The sequence below is a fragment of the Heteronotia binoei genome, chromosome 12 (genome assembly GCF_032191835.1).
Source record: "Heteronotia binoei isolate CCM8104 ecotype False Entrance Well chromosome 12, APGP_CSIRO_Hbin_v1, whole genome shotgun sequence".
In the NCBI taxonomy this organism is placed as follows: Eukaryota; Metazoa; Chordata; class Lepidosauria; order Squamata; family Gekkonidae; genus Heteronotia; species Heteronotia binoei.
In genome coordinates, this window is record NC_083234.1 from 2,171,060 (window position 1) to 2,192,760 (window position 21,701).

The 21,701-nt window shown below is 55.5% G+C and overlaps 2 protein-coding genes across 2 annotated transcripts; one reads left to right on the forward strand and one right to left on the reverse strand.

Annotated features, from left to right (window-relative positions):
- The first annotated feature begins 145 nt into the window (after positions 1 to 145).
- VPS11 (VPS11 core subunit of CORVET and HOPS complexes) lies at positions 146 to 10,189 on the forward strand. Its single transcript, XM_060250942.1, has 16 exons — positions 146 to 330; positions 554 to 702; positions 1,127 to 1,262; positions 1,469 to 1,632; positions 1,740 to 1,987; positions 3,043 to 3,244; positions 3,408 to 3,559; positions 4,215 to 4,401; positions 4,779 to 4,922; positions 5,501 to 5,689; positions 6,047 to 6,208; positions 7,642 to 7,781; positions 7,866 to 8,068; positions 8,722 to 8,893; positions 9,608 to 9,830; positions 9,959 to 10,189. Exons 1-16 carry the CDS (start codon positions 174 to 176, stop codon positions 10,139 to 10,141), a joined length of 2,811 nt encoding a protein of 936 aa, XP_060106925.1. The 5' UTR covers positions 146 to 173; the 3' UTR covers positions 10,142 to 10,189.
- Positions 10,190 to 15,508: 5,319 nt separating this feature from the next.
- LOC132580663 (vacuolar protein sorting-associated protein 11 homolog) lies at positions 15,509 to 18,334 on the reverse strand. Its single transcript, XM_060251643.1, has 5 exons — positions 18,168 to 18,334; positions 17,612 to 17,747; positions 17,242 to 17,405; positions 16,901 to 17,148; positions 15,509 to 15,845 (listed from the first exon to the last, which is right to left on the reverse strand). Exons 1-5 carry the CDS (start codon positions 18,312 to 18,314, stop codon positions 15,509 to 15,511), a joined length of 1,032 nt encoding a protein of 343 aa, XP_060107626.1. The 5' UTR covers positions 18,315 to 18,334.
- Between the last annotated feature and the right edge of the window lie 3,367 nt (positions 18,335 to 21,701).

Here is a 21,701-nt window from a genome sequence, read left to right on the forward strand (position 1 = left end):
CATTGGGCCACGTCGAGGCTCCGGCCGGCCCCGAGCGGGGGAAGGGGGCGGGGCGCCGCTGGGCGCGCTGCCAGCTCCTGAGCATGCGCAGTCGCCTGCTCCGGGCCGCCACACTACAACTACCGTCACCCCGCGCGCCTACGTCACATGACTACTCCCCGGGGCCCGGCAAGATGGCTGCCTACCTGCAGTGGCGGCGCTTCGCCTTCTTCGACCGGGAGACGGTGAAGGAGCGCGCGGGGCTCGATGGCGGCGGCAGCAACAGCCTCCTGCTCCTGCCGCCGGGCATCGCGGTCTGCGACTCGGGCCGGGGCAGCCTCGTCTTTGGGGATATCCTTGGGGCGGCGCCGGTGCCGCTTGGGCGGAGGGGCTCCAGGAAGGCCGCGCCCAGGGCTGGGGAAGGAGGCTCGCGGGCAGCAGCCTCCCTGGGGGCCGCCGGTGCAGGGCTGATGGGGCAGGGGAGGGGAAGCAGGCTGCTTGGGGGAGGAGGGGTGGGAGGCCTGCTTCTTGACTGCTGCTCTTCAATCCGGAGAGGGCCTTAACTGAAGCCTACATATGGAAGGCCAGATATGGTTCCTGCCGCGGTCCCTGGAACTCAGCAGCTTTCAGGCTTATAAGCTGAGAGTGACTCACCTCTATCAGTTGAAGCAGCACAGCATCTTGGTTTCCGTTGGGGAAGACGAAGAAGGTATTAATCCTTTGGTAAGTTGAGGAGGGTAGAGGGTCTGCAGGTTCTTCCTGCCAGACTAGCTATTGCAGGGGAAGGCAGGAGTGTGGCTGCAAACAACAGCAGCAGCATGCTGGTGTGGCTGGATCTGGATGCAGGAGACCCAAGTTCCAGCCCACTTCTGTCATTGAACTGGTGGGATATCCTTGAGTCAGTTGTACGTGCTCAGTTTAACGTACCTCAGAGACTGTTCTAGGGGTAAAAGGCAGATGCCATCCTGAACTTTTTGGAGGAAGGATTAGGTAAATGGGGCCTCTGGATAGGTAAACTTTGTTCTGAGGTTCTGTCAGGTGGAGCAAAGAGTCATCTTTTGAGGACACTAGCAGTTAACTTTCAGTACAACAGAATTACTTGGGGAACATGCTGTCCTTAAACCAGTTTCCTTGTGATGCTATGCAGGTCAAAGTTTGGAATCTAGAGAAACGTGATGGTGGGAATCCTCTGTGTACTAGGATATTCCCTGCAATACCAGGCAACAAGCCCACGGTTGTGTCCTGTCTCACAGTCCATGAGAATCTGAACTTCATGGCTATTGGTAAGTAGAAGCAAGGCTGGTGCTTCTACTGCAGGATGTGCTAGTAAAGTGGAAAGGTATGGGGGAAAGCTTCTGGGTTTGAGCAATACTTTCACTTTCCATGTTCCTGTAATTGAACTTTTAGACTGTTTTCTGTGGATAGAGAGCACTAGATGTTCTAGGGTTGCCATGAGAATACAGTATTCTCTTTCCCTCTGCTTCCTTAGGCTTCACAGATGGGAGCGTTGTGCTTACAAAAGGAGACATAACACGAGATCGGCACAGTAAGACTCAGACCCTTCATGAAGGCAGTTATCCAGTTACCGGCCTTGCCTTCCGTCAGTCTGGCAAAACAACACATCTGTTTGTTGCTACCACTGAGAGTATCCAGGTACGATGTTGGGTTGATTGGGGAAGAGATCAAGATGGCACAGTCTGGGTCACCTATTATTCCACCTAATGAGTTTCATTGTTGCCTTTATCTGGTTGACTTTATAGTGCTACACACTTTCTGTGAAGGATTATCCGCGACAGGAATTGGATATTCGTGGCTGTGGGCTGCGCTGCTCTACTCTGAGCGACCCCTCCCAGGACCTCCAGTTTATTGTAGCAGGGGATGAGTGTGTGTATCTGTATCAGCCTGATGAGCGTGGGCCATGTTTTGCTTTCGAGGGGCAGAAGCTTATTGCCCATTGGTATCGGGGCTACCTTGTCATTGTGTCCAAGGACCGGAAGACCTCTCCAAAGTAAGGCTCCTTAGGACAGACTTGTTGTAGATTTGTTGTACTGCCTGTCTGGAGTGGGGTAGAGAGAGGCCAACTATCTTTATATGTTTTTTCATGTTCTCATTGGACGCAGAGCCTGAGGATATGAACCCAATATTTTGTTCCTTCTGGCAAGAAAGCAGTAAGAACTGGTGGAGTTTTCTTGGCTTTCTGCCACTTGTGAGAAAGGCCCTGTCCACAGGCAGTGCGACTTCTCCTGGGAGTGTTGCATGGGATCTACCCCAGGAATCCCAAGATGAAGGCCTGCCCCAGCATGACTTTCTCATGTGGTGTCCTGTTGACCGTCATTGGTCAAGCAGGTGTCCCAAAATCATCTTCAAGGAGGTATTGTTGAGAGTAAAAATGTGGAGACAAAATGGCAAAATTTGAACACTTTCTCCTGCGTATTTTTCTGGGCACTTAACAAAGAAAGGCTTTCAAACTCTTACGAATTTTCCCCCTTTTGGAATGATTGACAGGGCAGTATAAGGGCAGGGTGTTATACAAGAATGTTCATACTAAACATTTTGAGTAATGTACTATTAGAAAATTGATACTTTATCTCTGAAAATGGGTTCTTACTGCTGGTCATTAAGACTCCTGATAAATCAGAGTTTAGTTGCTTCAGTAATAATAAACAAGCTTGCCCCTTATAAGAGCAACTGGTCATCACAACATGCAGTGCAGTGAGATCTGGGAATCAAGACATTGAAGGCAAGAAGGCACAAACAGGCACTGCAGAGATGGTAGATGTGAGGGGAGGGGATTGTGCAGGGAATGAGGAATGGGAAACTGCTAGGTTAAGTGCAAAGTCTTGCATGTGGAGTGTCTAGATTTCCCATCTGTGGGCAGAAGCCTGCTGCATTTGCCTGGAAATGCTGAGGTTAGTAGACCAAGAATTGCTCAGGCAATGGATATGGAAAGTTCTTTCAGAGGAAATACTCACTTCTGTGCTGTGACGGCTTATGAACAGTGGGGCTTTGGGGGGGTCAGGGTTAGAAATGTAGGGAAACTCTCCTTGTTTATTTGTGCTCCAGGTCTGACTTTGCTGCGGGTGACCCACAAAATTCTGACAAGCAAATCCTGAATGTTTATGATCTCAGCAACAAGTTCATCGCTTACAGCTCAGTCTTTGATGACGTGGTAGACGTCCTGGCTGAATGGGGATGCCTCTATGTGCTGACTAGAGATGGCAAGCTCCATGCGTTGCAGGAGAAGGATACACAGACCAAACTGGAGGCAAGGGGGCTCATGGCAAAAGTGTCTGGGGCTTGCTGCTTCTGGCAGGAGCTGTGGGCTGGAACCTCCATTCAGAGGCCTGGCACTCCAGTACCCCACCGGGAGTTATCAAGGGGTATGGTGCAGGCCATCTGAATCAACAGCTTCTTTTCCCACTCAGCAGATGCTTTTCAAGAAAAACCTGTTTGAAATGGCCATTAACTTGGCCAGGAGCCACCACCTAGACAGTGATGGGCTTTCTGAGATCTTCCGCCAGTATGGTGACCATTTGTACAACAAGGGAAACCATGATGGGGCCATCCAGCAGTATATCCGGTAGGCAAGGGGCAGAGGAGGCTGGCATGTTGGCGGGAAGACATTGGAGCACCACAGAAGTGGACTCTGTGTCTGAGGGCCCTGCTGCCTTTCTTGCAGGGGTCCTTTTGCATTCCCTTCCTGAGCAGGTATAATAAAGCTGAGGAAGCATTGCCTGAAAAGAGAAGGAATCATGCAAAGGCATGGTTTGCAAGTTGAATCAAAACTGTCCTTTTTCTATGTGGGTGCTCAGGAGTTCTGACATGGTGGGGAACATGGACAGGCAGACCTGCAGCTCACCTCTGAAGGGAGAGAGGCCTTGGCACTGCGGGCAGAGCATCTGCTTTGCATGCAAAAGATCCAGGTGTTCAATTCCTGGTATCTCTGTTTTGTTTTGAATCAGTTTGTAAGTGATAGTAAGACTTCTTCCCAAAGCCCTTGAGAATTGCTGCTAGTTAGTGTGTGGAGGAAGTACTCTACGGAGCATGCCCGCTGCAGGGATCTGTCAGATCTGATAAATGCGGATTTTGATACACAGCCTCCCTCTGTCATGCCGTGACTGCAGTATTCAGGCCCTGCACAGTTGGAGGCGGGGTGCTGGGTGCTGCCTTCTGAGTTGCGCCTTGCAGGGTTGGAAGGCTTCTGCAGGAGCCTAAGGAGACCCCTTTCTCCCCAGGACCATCGGGAAGCTGGAGCCCTCCTACGTCATCCGCAAGTTCTTGGATGCTCAGAGGATACACAACTTGACGGCCTACTTGCAGACACTGCACTTGCAGTCCCTGGCCAACGCGGACCACACGACGCTGCTGCTGAACTGCTACACCAAGCTGAAAGACATCACCAAGCTGGAGGAGTTCATCAAGGTTGGGTGGGGCTCCCTGGGTGCCAGACTCTGGTGTCAACTTCAAGCGCCTCCCCGGAGCCTCTTGGCAGGGGGGCTCCTCGGGCAGGACAACCCTTTCTTTGGCGCAGGCAGGCGCGCAGCCTTGTTCCTTCCCTGAGGCCTTTCCTTTGTCTTCCAGGAGATGGTGTTTATAGCTCCGAATCTAGAATGGGAGTGGGGTGGCTGGTGAAGGGCAGGGAAGCCAAGGCACTCTTCCTGAGGTGGTCCTGGGGGCATTTTGCTCCAGACACCAGGAGGTGGGTGGTGGTGGTGGTAGTTCGTAGTCCCACCGTGGAAGTGAGTTGAGTTCCTTCTGAGGGCTGCATGAGGGTTGCCTTGCTCTGTCTTCCCCTGTAGACAAGTGAAAGCGAGGTGCACTTTGACGTGGAGACGGCCATCAGGGTGCTGCGGCAGGCAGGCTGTTATTCCCACGCTGGGTACTTGGCTGAGAAGCACGCGCACCACGAGTGGTACCTGAAGATCCAGCTGGAGGACATCAAGGTGATGAGCTGCCCGCCTGCCTGCCTGCCTGTCCTTTTGACACTCCTGGGGGGGCAGGCGGCTGTGTTCTTCCTTTGGGCCCTGTGGTTATCCAAACTGGGGGTGGAGCCTGCTGCATCCCATCTGCAGGGCACCAGAGCGGGCACCTTGCCAGCCTTCAGCACTTCTTTAATTGGCCTTTTACAACCTTCGTGATATGATATGATAAATTTATTGTCATTGTTCTCAAAAAAGGAAAATGAGAGCAACGAAATGAGGTGCTCTTCCACAAACATACCAACACATCAACACTAAAGAAAAAAACATATACATAAACCACTTAAATACATCTAAAAAAATACATCTAAAACATTGTGGGGCTCAGGGCTGGAGATGGCTAAACCCCCATTGCTTTCGTCTCCTACTGGACTGGATCTGGGCCAGTGCTGGGCTGTGCAAGAGCAGCGGCAGGATTGCTGCTTCGTTCGATCCCCCTCCTCCCACCCCGGGGGAGGCAGCTGCTTGGGCACGTGGTCAGCTGCCGGAGGGTTCAATCCTCTTGCGAGGCAGAGCCTGACCACAAAGCCTCCTCCTTGCAGAACTACCAGGAGGCCTTGCACTACATTGGCAGGCTACCCTTTGAGCAGGCTGAGAGCAACATGAAGCGCTACGGCAAGATCCTCATGCATCATGTCCCCAAGGAGACCACTGAGCTCCTGAAGGTCCTGTGCACAGCCTACCGGCCAGCGGGGAATTCTGAGGGGCTGGCAGTTCCCGAAGGGCGGAAGGTACACCCTGCAGCCAGCGCAAGAAGTCCCCTTGTGGGTCTGCGGGAGGGGGAGGGAGGAGCTGAGGGCAGCTGGCACTGAAGCTCTGAAACTGGTTTGTCTGTTCCGTGGGCAGCAAGGCAGGGCTTTGGGGTATGGGGGTGGGTGGCTTGGCATGGGAGGCTCCCTGGATCCTTCCTGCTGGCTCTTCCTGCCCTCCTTCTCGATGCTCCAGTCCCTCATTGTGGCTGTTGGAGCGGGTCCGGCGATCCTCAGTGTAGCCTTTTTGGCAGTTTCACTAGTAGGAAATAGGTCTGGATGTGACCCACTGTCTCTGGAGCGTCCCAGCTGCTGCTGCCTTCCCTTCTTGCTTTCCAGGCCAGCCCGGAGGAGTTCATCCCCATTTTTGCCAACAACTCCCGGGAACTGCGAGCCTTCCTCGAGCACATGTCTGAGGTGCAGCCGGACTCTCCACAGGGGGTGTATGACACGCTGCTGGAGCTCCGCCTTCAGAGCTGGGACCACGAGCAGGACCCAAAGGTATGCCTGTGTCTGTGGAGGGGGGGGCTGGTGGGCTTCTGGCAGCATTCCTACACATCAGTGGGTGTGGAATTGGTAGCCCCCTGCAATACATGAAGCTGCCTTCTACAGAATCAGACCCTTGCGGTCCACTGAGGTCAGTCTTGTCTACTCAGACTGGCAGCTGCTCTCCAGGGTCTCAGGCAGAGGAAGAAAGGTCTTTCACATCCCCTACTTTCCAGATCCTTTTTTAGTTGGAGATGCTGCTGGAGACTGAACCTGGGACCTTTTGCAGGCTAAGCAGACGCTCTGCCACTGCGCCATGGCCCCTCCCCAAGCTCCTATCCCCCTTGTCCTGGCCACAGAGGTGCTCGCCCCCTCCCCCAACTTTGAACCTTTTTTTGTTTTGTAACAGTAGAAAAGAGCAAGAGTCCAGTAGTACCTTAAAGACTAACAAAAGTTGCAGCAGGGGAGAAACTGTTGTGAGTCACTGCTCACCTCTTCTTCAGATACCTGTCTTTTCAAGCCACCTGCCCACCCAACCGAGGCAGTAAACGATAACACCATTAAATGATGATAAACCTGTTCAGAATTGTGGGGTTTTTAAATTGATTACAGTATTTCTGCTTCACCTTTGTTTGTGGTTCAAGGCAGCTTGTAATAGATTTTAAAAGTTCAAGTGAAAGCCAGAAGATAACTAACCCCCGATCTTCCCCCTCCCCTCATAAGCACGTGCATGTTTGCGTGTGTGTCTGAAACAACCACGGGATGGGAGGAGGGCTTGGGGGACTCAGCGAGGGGATGCCAAGCAAAGCAAAGGAGTCCCAAGGATGACCATGAGAGAAGGTGGAAGATGAATCTCCCTGAGGAGAAGCAAATTCTGTAACTTACGAGCCACGATTGAGAAGACCCATTCCTGGGTTGCCACTCATCCAGCTTCAGGAGGCGGAGGCAACCAAAGCAGGGCCTCTCAAGGTGACCATAGCAGTTGGGTAGGTAAAGATGGGACTAGGCAGTGATGGCTCTATCCATACAGGGCTTTCAAGGTCAGGGGCAGCACCTTGAATTGGCAGCATAAGTGGAATAAAACTGGAGCAATAAGGTTCCTACAACCTGCTCCAGCCAGAATTCCAGCTACAGAGTTCCTGTTGTAGATTCTGGATCCTCTTCCAGGCCAGCCCCACGTAGAATACATTGTAGCAGTCAAATCTGGATGTTTAGGCCAAGCCAGACCACTGATCCATTTTGCCGAGCACTGTCTGGTCTGTTCGGTAGCATCTCCTCAGGTTTCAGGCATGGGGAACGGTTATCCCCAGCCCAGTACCCATGACCACGGATGGAGCCGAGCCTGGGACTGTCTGTGTGTCAGGCCGGTGCTCCACAGTGGAGCTGAGTGTTCCTTCCCGCCCCCGTCTCCGGAGCCTGATGCTTTTGTGGCTTTGGGTTCTTGGCAGGTGAAAGAGAAGCTGCACAATGAAGCCATTTCCCTGCTGAAGAGTGGAAGGTTCCGAAGTGCCTTTGATAAGGCTCTGGTCCTCTGCCAGATGCACGGCTTCAAGGATGGCGTCTTGTACCTCTACGAACAGGGCAAGCTGTGAGTGCAGAGGGGGCGGTGGACCTTTCCCTGTGGGGGGGAGGGGCAGAGGCCTGCCTCTCACTGGTCCTCTCCCTGGCCCAGGTTCCAGCACATCATGCACTACCACATGCAGCATGAGCAGCACAGGAAGGTGGTGGAGGTCTGTGAGCTCTACGGAGACCAAGAGCCTTCCCTCTGGGAACAAGCCCTGGGCTACTTTGCCCACAAGGAGGAAGACTGCAAGGAACACATCACGGCTGTGCTCAAGCACATTGAAACCAAGAGCCTCATGCCCCCCCTGCTCGGTGAGAGAAGGAAAGGGGCTGGGGGGGGCAGGGCCCCAATTCTGGGAGGGAGGGCAGGCAGGCAGTTGGTGGCTTCTGGGCCCTTCCACCTGGGCAGCACTAGCCCTTGCTCAGCAGCTGTGTCGAGGGGAGCTGACAAAACGGCAGTTGAAATGAGAGGTGAGGCTGGCCCTGCTCTCTCTCTCTCCCCCCCCTTTCCTGCGGGGAGCAGCTCCCCAGAGCCCAGCAGTCCCTGTGCCTGGAGGGGACTGTCTAGCCTGCCCTCGTCTGATGGCTCAGGGTGGGCAGCTTTGCTTGACCCACACAAATACCCGTGACAGGCTAGTTGCACACTGGCCCTGAGGATCAGGGCTAACACAGCCCTTCAGCTGCCGTTTGCCAGCACCGCCCCCTCCTTTGGTGCATTAATGCTCCAGCAGAACCCCCTCTTGAAGGGCTGGGTTCTAGTGCCCCACAGCAAATGGAGGCCCCGCTGGAGCACACTGAAAGCAAGGCCTGGCTACTTGTGGAGTGTGAAAGGAAGCAGCCCGGAGAGCAGCAGAAAGCCCAGGTCAGGCTCAAGATGGGCCTGGCTGCTGTTGGTGTGAGAGGCTGGGAGGTGCAGGCTGGAGCACAGAGAGGCATCTGCCAGCCTTCCCTGTTGTCTCTCCCAGTGGTGCAGACCCTGGCTCACAACTCTACAGCCACCCTGTCCGTCATCAAGGACTACCTGGTCAGCAAGCTGCAGAAGCAGAGCCGCCAGATTGAACAGGATGAGCAGAAGATCCAGAAATACCGGGAGGAGACCAAGCGGATCCGCAAGGAGATCGAGGAGCTGAAGAACAGGTAGCTGCAACCCCAGCGGCAATCCTCTGGCAGCAAATTTCACATTTTAATCCTAGAATCATAAAGTTGGAAGGAATCTCTAGCCGAATTCCCTGCACAACGTAAGAAGTTCACCTTCTTCATTTCCTTCTCCATTTCAAGATCAGCCTCAGGGGTTTGATCATAAGGGTGGTCATATGGATCACCTCAACTTTCAAGAAGCCCTGAGGGCCCAGTATTTCCACCCGTATCACTTGCGTTGAAGAGTTAATTCCTCTTCAGTAGAGATTCCACATGTGCAGCTCTACCCCAAAGGCCAGTGTGTCTTCCTGCATCCAATGTGTTCTCTCAGCAGGCACACTGAAATTTAGAGAGTATAACGCCTACAACCACCAAATTACGTCTGAGGCGATTATGCTTGATCCGAAATGACAGCAGCTTCAGGGAGGAGGCAGCTGTTGTGGTGTATGAACAAAAATGAACATGGGGTTGATGGAGGACAAATATTGCCAGGGCTATCAGAGAAAGGGAATTATTCACATTCTGTGCTTTTGAGGTGTGTGTGTGTTAAAAGACACATCCAGCTTGTTTGCCAATGAGCACGGTGCCCATAATTAAAACATGGGCTGGAGATTTCCGCAGTGAGGTTGTGGCTGTCTGAAATGTGTTGCTGGGGAGGTGTGCTGGCTGGTGTCTGACTACCCGGTGTGCTTCCTCCCTCCCTCCCTGCCTCAGCCCCAAGATCTTCCAGAAGACCAAGTGCAGCATCTGCACGAGCGCGCTGGAGCTGCCCTCGGTGCACTTCCTCTGCAGCCACTCCTTCCACCAGCACTGCTTCGAGAGCTACTCGGAGAGCGGCTCGGAGTGCCCGACCTGCCTGCCGGAAAACCGCAAGGTGATGGACATGATCCGGGCGCAGGAGCAGAAGCGGGACCTACATGACCAGTTCCAGCACCAGGTGTGTGTGTGTGTGGCGGGGCTGGGGTGTGGGGAGGAGGGAAGGGGGTAGGGGGCTGTGTGTGGGGGTCCCTGCCTCCCCCCCGCAGCCCCCGACTGAGGCTCTGTCCCCGTGTCCCCCTGCTGCAGCTGAAGTGCTCCAACGACGGCTTCTCGGTGGTGGCGGACCACTTCGGGCGCGGGGTCTTCAACAAGCTCACGCTGGTCACTGACCTCCCTCCAGCGGGCCGAGCCGCCCTCCTCACTGCTGCGGGGCTGGAGGCGGGGCTGCAGCGGGACCTGCTCATCCAGCATGCCAAGCGGAGCACCTAGCGCCGGGCTGTCAATCTCCCTCCCATTAAAGGGCCGCTCCTCTCTCTCTCTCTCCTTCTTGGGCGGGGCGGGGGGGCGGGGCCCTGGAGCGGAGGGGGCGGGGCCTGGGTCAGAAACGAGGCGGGAGCGGCGCCTGCGCAAAGCACCGGGGAGGAGGAAGGGGAGGCAGAGGTGCGAATGCCCGCCCGCCACTCCCGCCATGGACGCGCCGCCTGTCGTGAGTGTCCGCTTCCCCTCGCCAGGAGCGCAGCCGTGGGGCAGCCTGGGCCCTCCGAGGGGCTTGGGGGGAGGGGGCTTTCTTCCTACTCCTTGCGCAAGCTGCGGAGGGAGGCGGGGCGCACCTTGTCGGGGCGTTTGCAGAGAGCTTCGTGGTTCTGGGGGGCTGCTGCTGCTGCTTCTCCCTCCCACCCCCGGAGCCTTGGGCAGGCTTCCTCGCTTGTCCGCCCGCTTTCCCGGCGGGGCGCCTGCCCCTAGCATCGCTCTCTGCCCCCTAAGCCCGGGGGGGGGGGGGGGAGTCTGCTGAGGCACTGGGAAAGGAGCGAGGGACGCCTGCAGAACGGTGGGCCTGGCTCCCAGCAGTCAGCCTAGAGAGGGAGAAGAGTCCCGGAAATGTTGAAGCCAGAAATAAATAAATAAATGGGAAATTTCTTGGCAGGGCTGGAATGCATGCAACACTCGCTTCCGTGCCAAACGTAAATGTTTTTTACTGATTGAACTACATGAAGCTTGTCATTTGGATCTTGCAGACTTTATTCCTGAATGAGACTTAAGTGTTTTTGAATATAATCTTGGATTGGCTTTACACTCTATTCTTTGGCTCTGCATCTCATAACACTTCATAGCCTACGTAAGCAGCGCCCTGCTTGCACCCCAGCCCAGTGGACTCTGGCAGGGTGTGGAGTCCCAGGGAACACTCCTGGATTTCCCTAACATGTCTTCTGGATAAAAGTGTGTAGTGGTTGAGGTATTAATGGGATTTAAAAGTATACATGTATGGTAACGTATGCTGAAGCAGCATACCGAATCCCTTGGTTCATCAAAGCCAGTATTGTGCTGAAACTGGCAGCTGCAGAGTCTCAGGCAGACGTCTTGCCTGGTCCTTTTACATGGAAATGCTGCTGGGGATTGAACCTGGGACCTTCTGTGTGCCAGGCAGATGCTCTGCTGTTGAGCCCCATAGTGTCTCATCAAATAACCCTTGCTTGCTTAAGAAAAATAGTAAACATACCCAGTACTTAAAGTTGCAAACTTCTGTATACCCTGCCTTTCTCTTCAGCTGGGAACTACAGTGGCTTACATCATGCCCCATTTTATTTTCACAACAGCCTTGTGAAGTAGGTCACGTTGAGGGAGGTGGTGAGCGCCCCCTCACTGGCAGTCTTCAAGCAGCATCTGGATGAATACTTGTCAGGGGTTCTCTAGTCTGATTCTGCAATGAACAGGGGCTTGGACTAGACAGCCTGTTTGGCCCCTTCCCACTCTATGATTCTCTGAGCATGTGATTGGCCCAAGGTCCTGCAGTGCTCCTCAGTGGCAGAGGGGGGATTTGAACACAGGTCTTTCAGATCCTGGTCTGACTTGCTAACCATTCTGACACAACACTGAATTAATATTATTATTAAACATGTTATTGCATATTAATTGTTACACAATTTATTTACTTTTTCAAAAAAATGTGAAAGCATTATCTACGTCTGAAGTACAAAAGGTTCTTTCCCTTCAGTGCACCCCCCAAGTTTCATGCTGCAAGTTTTCAGTGCATGGGGCCCTGCTGCTAGAGCCTCCCTCCCCCCATTTCTTTCCCCCAGCTGAATCCTGGATGCACAATCAGTTACTCCAAGGAAGTGTGGCTGTTGAAAATGTTACAGGGCGCTGGCAGTACTGGACAGACTGTTAGTTCGATTTCCATTGAGTTTGGAAGCAGTGTGCCATTTGGCTAGCCCCCCCCCCCCCCATATGTGGGTGAAATGCCTCTTGTTTTCTTGCAAAAATGGCCCCATTGTGAGCTGCATGCAGGCAGAAGGGTGCCTTCCTTCTCTTGACACGTTTTCCCCAGAACAATTTCTTTCTGTGCAGAACTTGGGCAGCTCCTTTCTGGCAGCGCCTGCAGCTGCGCTTCCTTCCGGGCTCAGCCCCTTTAGTCCTCTCTCCTCTTCCTTATCTCTGGCCCCACATTGGGTCTCATTTTGCAAAGAGAGGCACTCTTGACCAGACGCGGGTTGAGTCGCTGGCAAAGACCGTGCGGAGCTGGAGATGGCAGATGCCCTGCTGTGGCTTAGTCAGGTAACAAGGGGACAGGGCTAGAGTGCCTGCCTTGCCTACAGGAGTGCTTGGGGAGCCTGCTGCCTGCCTTATTAGGTGGCTCAGGAGGAGCAGAGACTGCAGTCTCTCTCCCCCCGCACACACACACATATACTCTGCTTTGTCATTCTTAGGGCTGTGGCTTTGCAGCAAGATGCCAGGCTACCCACTAACCATGCTCCCTGGTCCCTCTGCAAGCAGTAGCTCCCCAGGCCTTCCTTCCCTCCAACCACCTGCTTGTGGTCTCCAGTGCCGGGGATCCATCTGTGGGTGGCTGTGGGGCAGATGAGCGGGCTAGACACCCTCCGCTCCTTTCATGTCTTTGATTCTGTGCTGGAGAGAAGGGCAGAATGTCATTCAGCTGCGTGGCACTGGGCATTATGGGGGAGCCTAAGAAGAACCCAGCTGGATCAGACTAGCGAGGGCCCCTCTGGTCTCACACAGGGGCCAGCCAGTTCCTCTGGAGAGCCAACAACAGGGCAGAGAGGCCGAGGCCCTTCCCCTTATGCTGCCTCCTGGCTGTTCTGGGATTCAGAGATTAGTGCCCTTGAACATGGAGGTTCCCCCCAGTCACCACAGCTCGAGCCTCTGAGAGACGTATCCTCCATGAATCTGTCAGATCCCCTTTTAAAGCTGTTTACTCCTGTGGCCGTCACGCCATCCTCTGGCGGAGAATTCCATGTTTTAATGACTCTGTCTGAAGTAGTAGTTTCTTTTGTTCGTCCTGAGCCTCCCGCTCATCAGCATAATTTAATGTTTGGATTAATATCGCGCAAGTGGGCTCAGGGCAACTTACAACAATAAAATCGAACAGAGTTAAAGGATATCATAAAACCAGCATTACAAAACGGAAGGGCATCTTCGGCTCATCCTGTTCAATCTGGTGGCTCTGCTTCTGCAGCTTGCTGACCAGGTAGTATTAGAAGTAGGAAACCAGCCAGGGAGGCAGTGGGGCCCTTGGATGACCATGGGGTAAAAGGATTACTGAAGGAGGATAGGGAAATGGCTAAGCTAAATGAATTTTTTGCCTCCGTCTTCACAGTGGAAGATGAGAACTTTTTGCCCGCCCCAGAACCACTAGTTTTGGAAGGGGTATTGAAAGACCTGAGTCAGATTGAGGTGACAAAAGAGGAGGTCCTACAACTGATAGACAAATTAAAAACTAGTAAGTCACCGGGTCCGGATGGCATACATCCGAGAGTTCTGAAAGAACTCAAAGTTGAACTTGTGGATCTTCTAACAAAAATCTGTAATCTTTCATTGAAATCTGCCTCCGTTCCTGAGGACTGGAAGGTAGCAAATGTCACCCCCATCTTTAAAAAAGGTTCCAGAGGAGACCCGGGAAATTACAGGCCAGTCAGTCTGACTTCAATACCGGGAAAGTTGGTAGAAACCATTATCAAGGACAGAATGAGTAGGCACACTGATGAACACGGGTTATTGAGGAAGACTCAGCATGGGTTCTGCAAGGGAAGATCTTGCCTCACTAACCTGTTACATTTCTTTGAGGGGGTGAACAAACATGTGGACAAAGGAGACCCAATAGATGTTGTTTACCTTGACTTCCAGAAAGCTTTTGATAAAGTTCCTCATCAAAGGCTCCTTAGAAAGCTTGAGAGTCATGGAGTAAAAGGACAGGTCCTCTTGTGGATCAAAAACTGGCTGAGTAATAGGAAGCAGAGAGTGAGTATAAATGGGCAGTCTTCGCAGTGGAGGACGGTAAGCAGTGGGGTGCCGCAGGGCTCGGTACTGGGTCCCATGCTCTTTAACTTGTTCATAAATGATTTAGAGTTGGGAGTGAGCAGTGAAGTGGCCAAGTTTGCGGATGACACTAAATTGTTCAGGGTGGTGAGAACCAGAGAGGATTGTGAGGAACTCCAAAGGGATCTGTTGAGGCTGGGTGAGTGGGCGTCAACGTGGCAGATGCGGTTCAATGTGGCCAAGTGCAAAGTAATGCACATTGGGGCCAAGAATCCCAGCTACAAATACAAGTTGATGGGGTGTGAACTGGCAGAGACTGACCAAGAGAGAGATCTTGGGGTCGTGGTAGATAACTCACTGAAAATGTCAAGACAGTGTGCGTTTGCAATAAAAAAGGCCAACGCCATGCTGGGAATTATTAGGAAGGGAATTGAAAACAAATCAGCCAGTATCATAATGCCCCTGTATAAATCGATGGTGCGGTCTCATTTGGAGTACTGTGTGCAGTTCTGGTCGCCGCACCTCAAAAAGGATATTATAGCATTGGAGAAAGTCCAGAGAAGGGCAACTAGAATGATTAAAGGGCTGGAGCACTTTCCCTATGAAGAAAGGTTGAAACGCTTGGGACTCTTTAGCTTGGAGAAACGTCGACTGCGGGATGACATGATAGAGGTTTACAAGATAATGCATGGGATGGAGAAAGTAGAGAAAGAAGTACTTTTCTCCCTTTCTCACAATACAAGAACTCGTGGGCATTCGATGAAATTGCTGAGCAGACAGGTTAAAACGGATAAAAGGAAGTACTTCTTCACCCAAAGGGTGATTAACATGTGGAATTCACTGCCACAGGAGGTGGTGGCGGCCACAAGTATAGCCGCCTTCAAGAGGGGTTTAGATAAAAATATGGAGCACAGGTCCATCAGTGGCTATTAGCCACAGTGTATGTGTGTATATAAAATTTTTTGCCACTGTGTGACACAGAGTGTTGGACTTGATGGGCCGTTGGCCTGATCCAACATGGCTTCTCTTATGTTCTTATGCTTCCTTAGATTTATACCTGCTCAGGAAGAGAATGCAAAAGGACCCCTGCAAGAAAGGCAGCAGGGCCCTCAGACACAGAGTCCACTTCTGTGGTGCTCCAATGTCTTCCCGCCAACATGCCAGCCTCCTCTGCCCCTTGCCTACCGGATATACTGCTGGATGGCCCCATCATGGTTTCCCTTGTTGTACAAATGGTCACCATACTGGCGGAAGATCTCAGAAAGCCCATCACTGTCTAGGTGGTGGCTCCTGGCCAAGTTAATGGCCATTTCAAACAGGTTTTTCTTGAAAAGCATCTGCTGAGTGGGAAAAGAAGCTGTTGATTCAGATGGCCTGCACCATACCCCTTGATAACTCCCGGTGGGGTACTGGAGTGCCAGGCCTCTGAATGGAGGTTCCAGCCCACAGCTCCTGCCAGAAGCAGCAAGCCCCAGACACTTTTGCCATGAGCCCCCTTGCCTCCAGTTTGGTCTGTGTATCCTTCTCCTGCAACGCATGGAGCTTGCCATCTCTAGTCAGCACATAGAGGCATCCCCATTCAGCCAGGACGTCTACCACGTCATCAAAGACTGAGCTGTAAGCGATGAACTTGTTGCTGAGATCATAAACATTCAGGATTTGCTTGTCAGAATTTTGTGGGTCACCCGCAGCAAAGTCAGACCTGGAGCACAAATAAACAAGAAGGAGAGTTTCCCTACATTTCTAACCCTGACCCCCCCAAAGCCCCACAGTTCATAAGCCGTCGCAGCACAGAAGTGAGTATTTCCTCTGAAAGAACTTTCCATATCCATTGCCTGAGCAATTCTTGGTCTACTAACCTCAGCATTTCCAGGCATATGCAGCAGGCTTCTGCCCACAGATGGGAAATCTAGACACTCCACATGCAAGACTTTGCACTTAACCTAGCAGTTTCCCATTCCTCATTCCCTGCACAATCCCCACCCCTCACATCTACCATCTCTGCAGTGCCTGTTTGTGCCTTCTTGCCTTCAATGTCTTGATTCCCAGATCTCACTGCACTGCATGTTGTGATGACCAGTTGCTCTTACAAGTGGCAAGCTTGTTTATTATTACTGAAGCACCTAAACTCTGATTTATCAGGAGTCTTAATGACCAGCAGTAAGAACCCATTCTCAGAGATAAAGTATCAATTTTCTAATAGTACATTACTCAAAATGTTAAGTATGAACATTCTTGTATAACACCCTGCCCTTCAAAGATGTCACTCATTCCAAAAGGGGGAAAATTCAAAAGAGTTTGAAAGCCTTTTTTTGTTAAGTGCCCAGAAAAATACGCAGGAGAAAGTGTTCAAATTTTGCCATTTTGTCTCCACATCTTTACTCTCAAGAATACCTCCTTGCAGATGATTTTGGGACACCTGCTTGACCAATGACGGTCAACAGGACACCACATGAGAAAGTCATGCTGGGGCAGGCCTTCATCTTGGGATTCCTGGGGTAGATCCCATGCAACACTCCCAGGAGAAGTCGCACTGCCTGTGGACAGGGCCTTTCTCACAAGTGGCAGAAAGCCAAGAAAACTCCACCAGTTCTTACTGCTTTCTTGCCAGAAGGAACAAAATATTGGGTTCATATCCTCAGGCTCTGCGTCCAATGAGAACATGAAAAAACATAAAAAGATAGTTGGCCTCTCTCTACCCCACTCCAGACAGGCAGTACAACAAATCTACAACAAGTCTGTCCTAAGGAGCCTTACTTTGGAGAGGTCTTCCGGTCCTTGGACACAATGACAAGGTAGCCCCGATACCAATGGGCAATAAGCTTCTGCCCCTCGAAAGCAAAACATGGCCCACGCTCATCAGGCTGATACAGATACACACACTCATCCCCTGCTACAATAAACTGGAGGTCCTGGGAGGGGTCACTCAGGGTAGAGCAGCGCAGCCCACAGCCACGAATATCCAATTCCTGTCGCGGATAATCCTTCACAGAAAGTATGTAGCACTATAAAGGCAACAATGAAACTCATTAGGTGGAATAATAGGTGACCCAGACTGTGCCATCTTGATCTCTTCCCCAATCAACCCAACATCGTACCTGGATGCTCTCAGTGGTAGCAACAAACAGATGTGTTGTTTTGCCAGACTGACGGAAGGCAAGGCCGGTAACTGGATAACTGCCTTCATGAAGGGTCTGAGTCTTACTGTGCCGATCTCGTGTTATGTCTCCTTTTGTAAGCACAACGCTCCCATCTGTGAAGCCTAAGGAAGCAGAGGGAAAGAGAATACTGTATTCTCATAGCAACCCTAGAACATCTAGTGCTCTCTATCCACAGAAAACAGTCTAAAAGTCCAATTACAGGAACATGGAAAGTGAAAGTATTGCTCAAACCCAGAAGCTTTCCCCCATACCTTTCCACTTTACTAGCACATCCTGCAGTAGAAGCACCAGCCTTGCTTCTACTTACCAATAGCCATGAAGTTCAGATTCTCATGGACTGTGAGACAGGACACAACCGTGGGCTTGTTGCCTGGTATTGCAGGGAATATCCTAGTACACAGAGGATTCCCACCATCACGTTTCTCTAGATTCCAAACTTTGACCTGCATAACATTACAAGGAAACTGGTTTAAGGACAGCATGTTCCCCAAGTAATTCTGTTGTACTGAAAGTTAACTGCTAGTGTCCTCAAAAGATGACTCTTTGCTCCACCTGACAGAACCTCAGAACAAAGTTTACCTATCCAGAGGCCCCTTTTACCTAATCCTTCCTCCAAAAAGTTCAGGATGGCATCTGCCTTTTACCCCTAGAACAGTCTCTGAGGTAAGTTAAACTGAGCACCTACAACTGACTCAAGGATATCCCACCAGTTCAATGACAGAAGTGGGCTGGAACTTGGGTCTCCTGCATCCAGATCCAGCCACACCATCATGCTGCTGCTGTTGTTTGCAGCCACACTCCTTCCCCTGCAATAGCTAGTCTGTCAGGAAGAACCTGCAGACCCTCTACCCTCCCCAACTTACCAAAGGATTAATACCTTCTTCATCTTTCCCAAAGGAAACCAAGACGCTGTGCTGCTTCAACTGATAGAGGTGAGTCACTCTCAGCTTATAAGCCTGAAAGCTGCTGAGTTCCAGGGACCGCGGCAGGAACCATATCTGGCCTTCCATACGTAGGCTTCAGTTAAGGCCCTCTCCGGAGCCCCCGTCTGAGGCTCTGTCCCTCCGTGTGTGGGGGGGTCCCTGCCTCCACCCCCCCCCCGCAGCCCCCAACTGAGGCTCTGTGGCGCGGGAAGAGGCGGCCGGCTGGCGTCTCTCCGCTTGTGGGGGGGCTGGGGGGGTCCCTGTCTCCCCCCCGCTGCCCCCGACTGAGGCTCTGTCCCTCCGTGTGGGGGGGGCTGGGGTGTGGGGGGCTGTGTGGGGAGGTTCCTGCCTCCACCCTCCCCGCAGCCCCCGTCTGAGGCTCTGTCCCTCGTGTGGGGGGGGGCTGGGGTGTGGGGGGGTTATGTGGGGGGTCCCTGCCTCCACCCCCCCCGCAGCCCCCGTCTGAGGCTCTGTCCCTCGTGTGGGGGGGGCTGGGGTGTGGGGGGGTTATGTGGGGGGTCCCTGCCTCCAACCCCCCGCAGCCCCCGTCTGAGGCTCTGTCCCTCGTGTGGGGGGGGCTGGGGTGTGGGGGGGTTATGTGGGGGGGTCCCTGCCTCCCCCCCCCTGCCGCCCCCGACTGAGGCTCTGTCCCTCGTGTGGGGGGGGGGGCTGGGGTGTGGGGGGGCTGTGGGGGGGTCCCTTCCTCCACCCCCCCCCGCAGCCCCCGTCTGAGGCTCTGTTCCTCGTGTGTGGGGGGGGTTATGTGGGGGGTCCCTGCCTCCACCCCCCCCCCGCAGCCGTCTGAGGCTCTGTTCCTCGTGGGGGGGGCTGGGGTGTGGGGGGGTTACGTGGGGGGTCCCTGCCTCCCCCCCCCCGCCGCCCCCCGACTGAGGCTCTGTCCCTCGTGTGGGGGGGGGGCTGGGGTGTGGGGGGGTTATGTGGGGGGTCCCTGCCTCCCCCCCCGCCGCCCCCGACTGAGGCTCTGTCCCTCGTGTGGGGGGGGCTGGGGTGTGGGGGGGCTGTGGGGGGTCCCTTCCTCCACCCCCCCCCGCAGCCCCCGTCTGAGGCTCTGTTCCTCGTGTGTGGGGGGGGTTATGTGGGGGGTCCCTGCCTCCACCCCCCCCGCAGCCGTCTGAGGCTCTGTTCCTCGTGGGGGGGGGCTGGGGTGTGGGGGGGTTATGTGGGGGGTCCCTGCCTCCCCCCCCCGCCGCCCCCGACTGAGGCTCTGTCCCTCGTGTGGGGGGGGCTGGGGTGTGGGGGGGTTATGTGAGGGGTCCCTGCCTCCCCCCCCCCCCGCCGCCCCCGACTGAGGCTCTGTCCCTCGTGTAGGGGGGGCTGGGGTGTGGGGGGGCTGTGGGGGGTCCCTTCCTCCACCCCCCCGCAGCCCCCGTCTGAGGCTCTGTCCCTCGTGTGGGGGGGGCTGGGGTGTGGGGGGGGCTGTGGGGGGTCCCTTCCTCCACCCCCCCCCGCAGCCCCCGTCTGAGGCTCTGTTCCTCCTGTGTGGGGGGGTTATGTGGGGGGTCCCTGCCTCCACCCCCCTGCAGCCGTCTGAGGCTCTGTTCCTCGTGGGGGGGGGGCTGGGGTGTGGGGGGGTTATGTGGGGGGTCCCTGCCTCCCCCCCCCCGCCGCCCCCGACTGAGACTCTGTTCCTCGTGTGGGGGGGCTGTGAGGGGGGGTCCCTGCCTGCACCCCCGGCTGAGGCTCTGTCCCTCGTGTGTGGGGGGTTATGTGTGGGGTCCCTGCCTCCACTCCCCCCGCAGCCCCCGTCTGAGGCTCTGTCCCTCGTGTGGGGGGGGCTGGGGTGTGGGGGGGTTATGTGGGGGGTCCCTGCCTCCCCCCCGCCGCCCCCGACTGAGGCTCTGTCCCTCCGTGTGGGGGGGGCTGGGGTGTGGGGGGGGCTGTGGGGGGTCCCTTCCTCCACCCCCCCGCAGCCCCCGTCTGAGGCTCTGTTCCTCGTGTGTGGGGGGGGTTATGTGGGGGGTCCCTGCCTCCACCCCCCCGCAGCCGTCTGAGGCTCTGTTCCTCGTGGGGGGGGCTGGGGTGTGGGGGGGTTATGTGGGGGGTCCCTGCCTCCCCCCCCCGCCGCCCCCGACTGAGACTCTGTTCCTCGTGTGGGGGGGCTGGGGTGGGGGGGCTGTGAGGGGGGGTCCCTGCCTGCACCCCCGGCTGAGGCTCTGTCCCTCGTGTGTGGGGGGTTATGTGTGGGGTCCCTGCCTCCACTCCCCCCGCAGCCCCCGTCTGAGGCTCTGTCCCTCGTGTGGGGGGGGCTGGGGTGTGGGGGGGTTATGTGGGGGGTCCCTGCCTCCCCCCCCGCCGCCCCCGACTGAGGCTCTGTCCCTCGTGTGGGGGGGGGCTGGGGTGTGGGGGGGTTATGTGGGGGGTCCCTGCCTCCACCCCCCCCCGCAGCCGTCTGAGGCTCTGTCCCTCGTGTGGGGGGGGCTGGGGTGTGGGGGGGTTATGTGGGGGGTCCCTGCCTCCACCCCCCCGCCGCCCCCGTCTGAGGCTCTGTCCCTCGTGTGGGGGGGGCTGGGGTGTGGGGGGGTTATGTGGGGGGTCCCTGCCTCCCCCCCCGCCGCCCCCGTCTGAGGCTCTGTCCCTCGTGTGGGGGGGGGCTGGGGTGTGGGGGGGTTATGTGGGGGGTCCCTGCCTCCCCCCCCGCCGCCCCCGTCTGAGGCTCTGTCCCTCGTGTGGGGGGGGCTGGGGTGTGGGGGGGTTATGTGGGGGGTCCCTGCCTCCCCCCCGCCGCCCCCGACTGAGGCTCTGTCCCTCCGTGTGGGGGGGGGCTGGGGTGTGGGGGGGCTGTGGGGGGTCCCTTCCTCCACCCCCCCGCAGCCCCCGTCTGAGGCTCTGTTCCTCGTGTGTGGGGGGGTTATGTGGGGGGTCCCTGCCTCCACCCCCCCGCAGCCGTCTGAGGCTCTGTTCCTCGTGGGGGGGGGCTGGGGTGTGGGGGGGTTATGTGGGGGGTCCCTGCCTCCCCCCCCCGCCGCCCCCGACTGAGACTCTGTTCCTCGTGTGGGGGGGCTGGGGTGGGGGGGCTGTGAGGGGGGGTCCCTGCCTGCACCCCCGGCTGAGGCTCTGTCCCTCGTGTGTGGGGGGTTATGTGTGGGGTCCCTGCCTCCACTCCCCCCGCAGCCCCCGTCTGAGGCTCTGTCCCTCGTGTGGGGGGGGCTGGGGTGTGGGGGGGTTATGTGGGGGGTCCCTGCCTCCCCCCCCGCCGCCCCCGACTGAGGCTCTGTCCCTCGTGTGGGGGGGGGCTGGGGTGTGGGGGGGTTATGTGGGGGGTCCCTGCCTCCACCCCCCCCCGCAGCCGTCTGAGGCTCTGTCCCTCGTGTGGGGGGGGCTGGGGTGTGGGGGGGTTATGTGGGGGGTCCCTGCCTCCACCCCCCCGCCGCCCCCGTCTGAGGCTCTGTCCCTCGTGTGGGGGGGGCTGGGGTGTGGGGGGGTTATGTGGGGGGTCCCTGCCTCCCCCCCCGC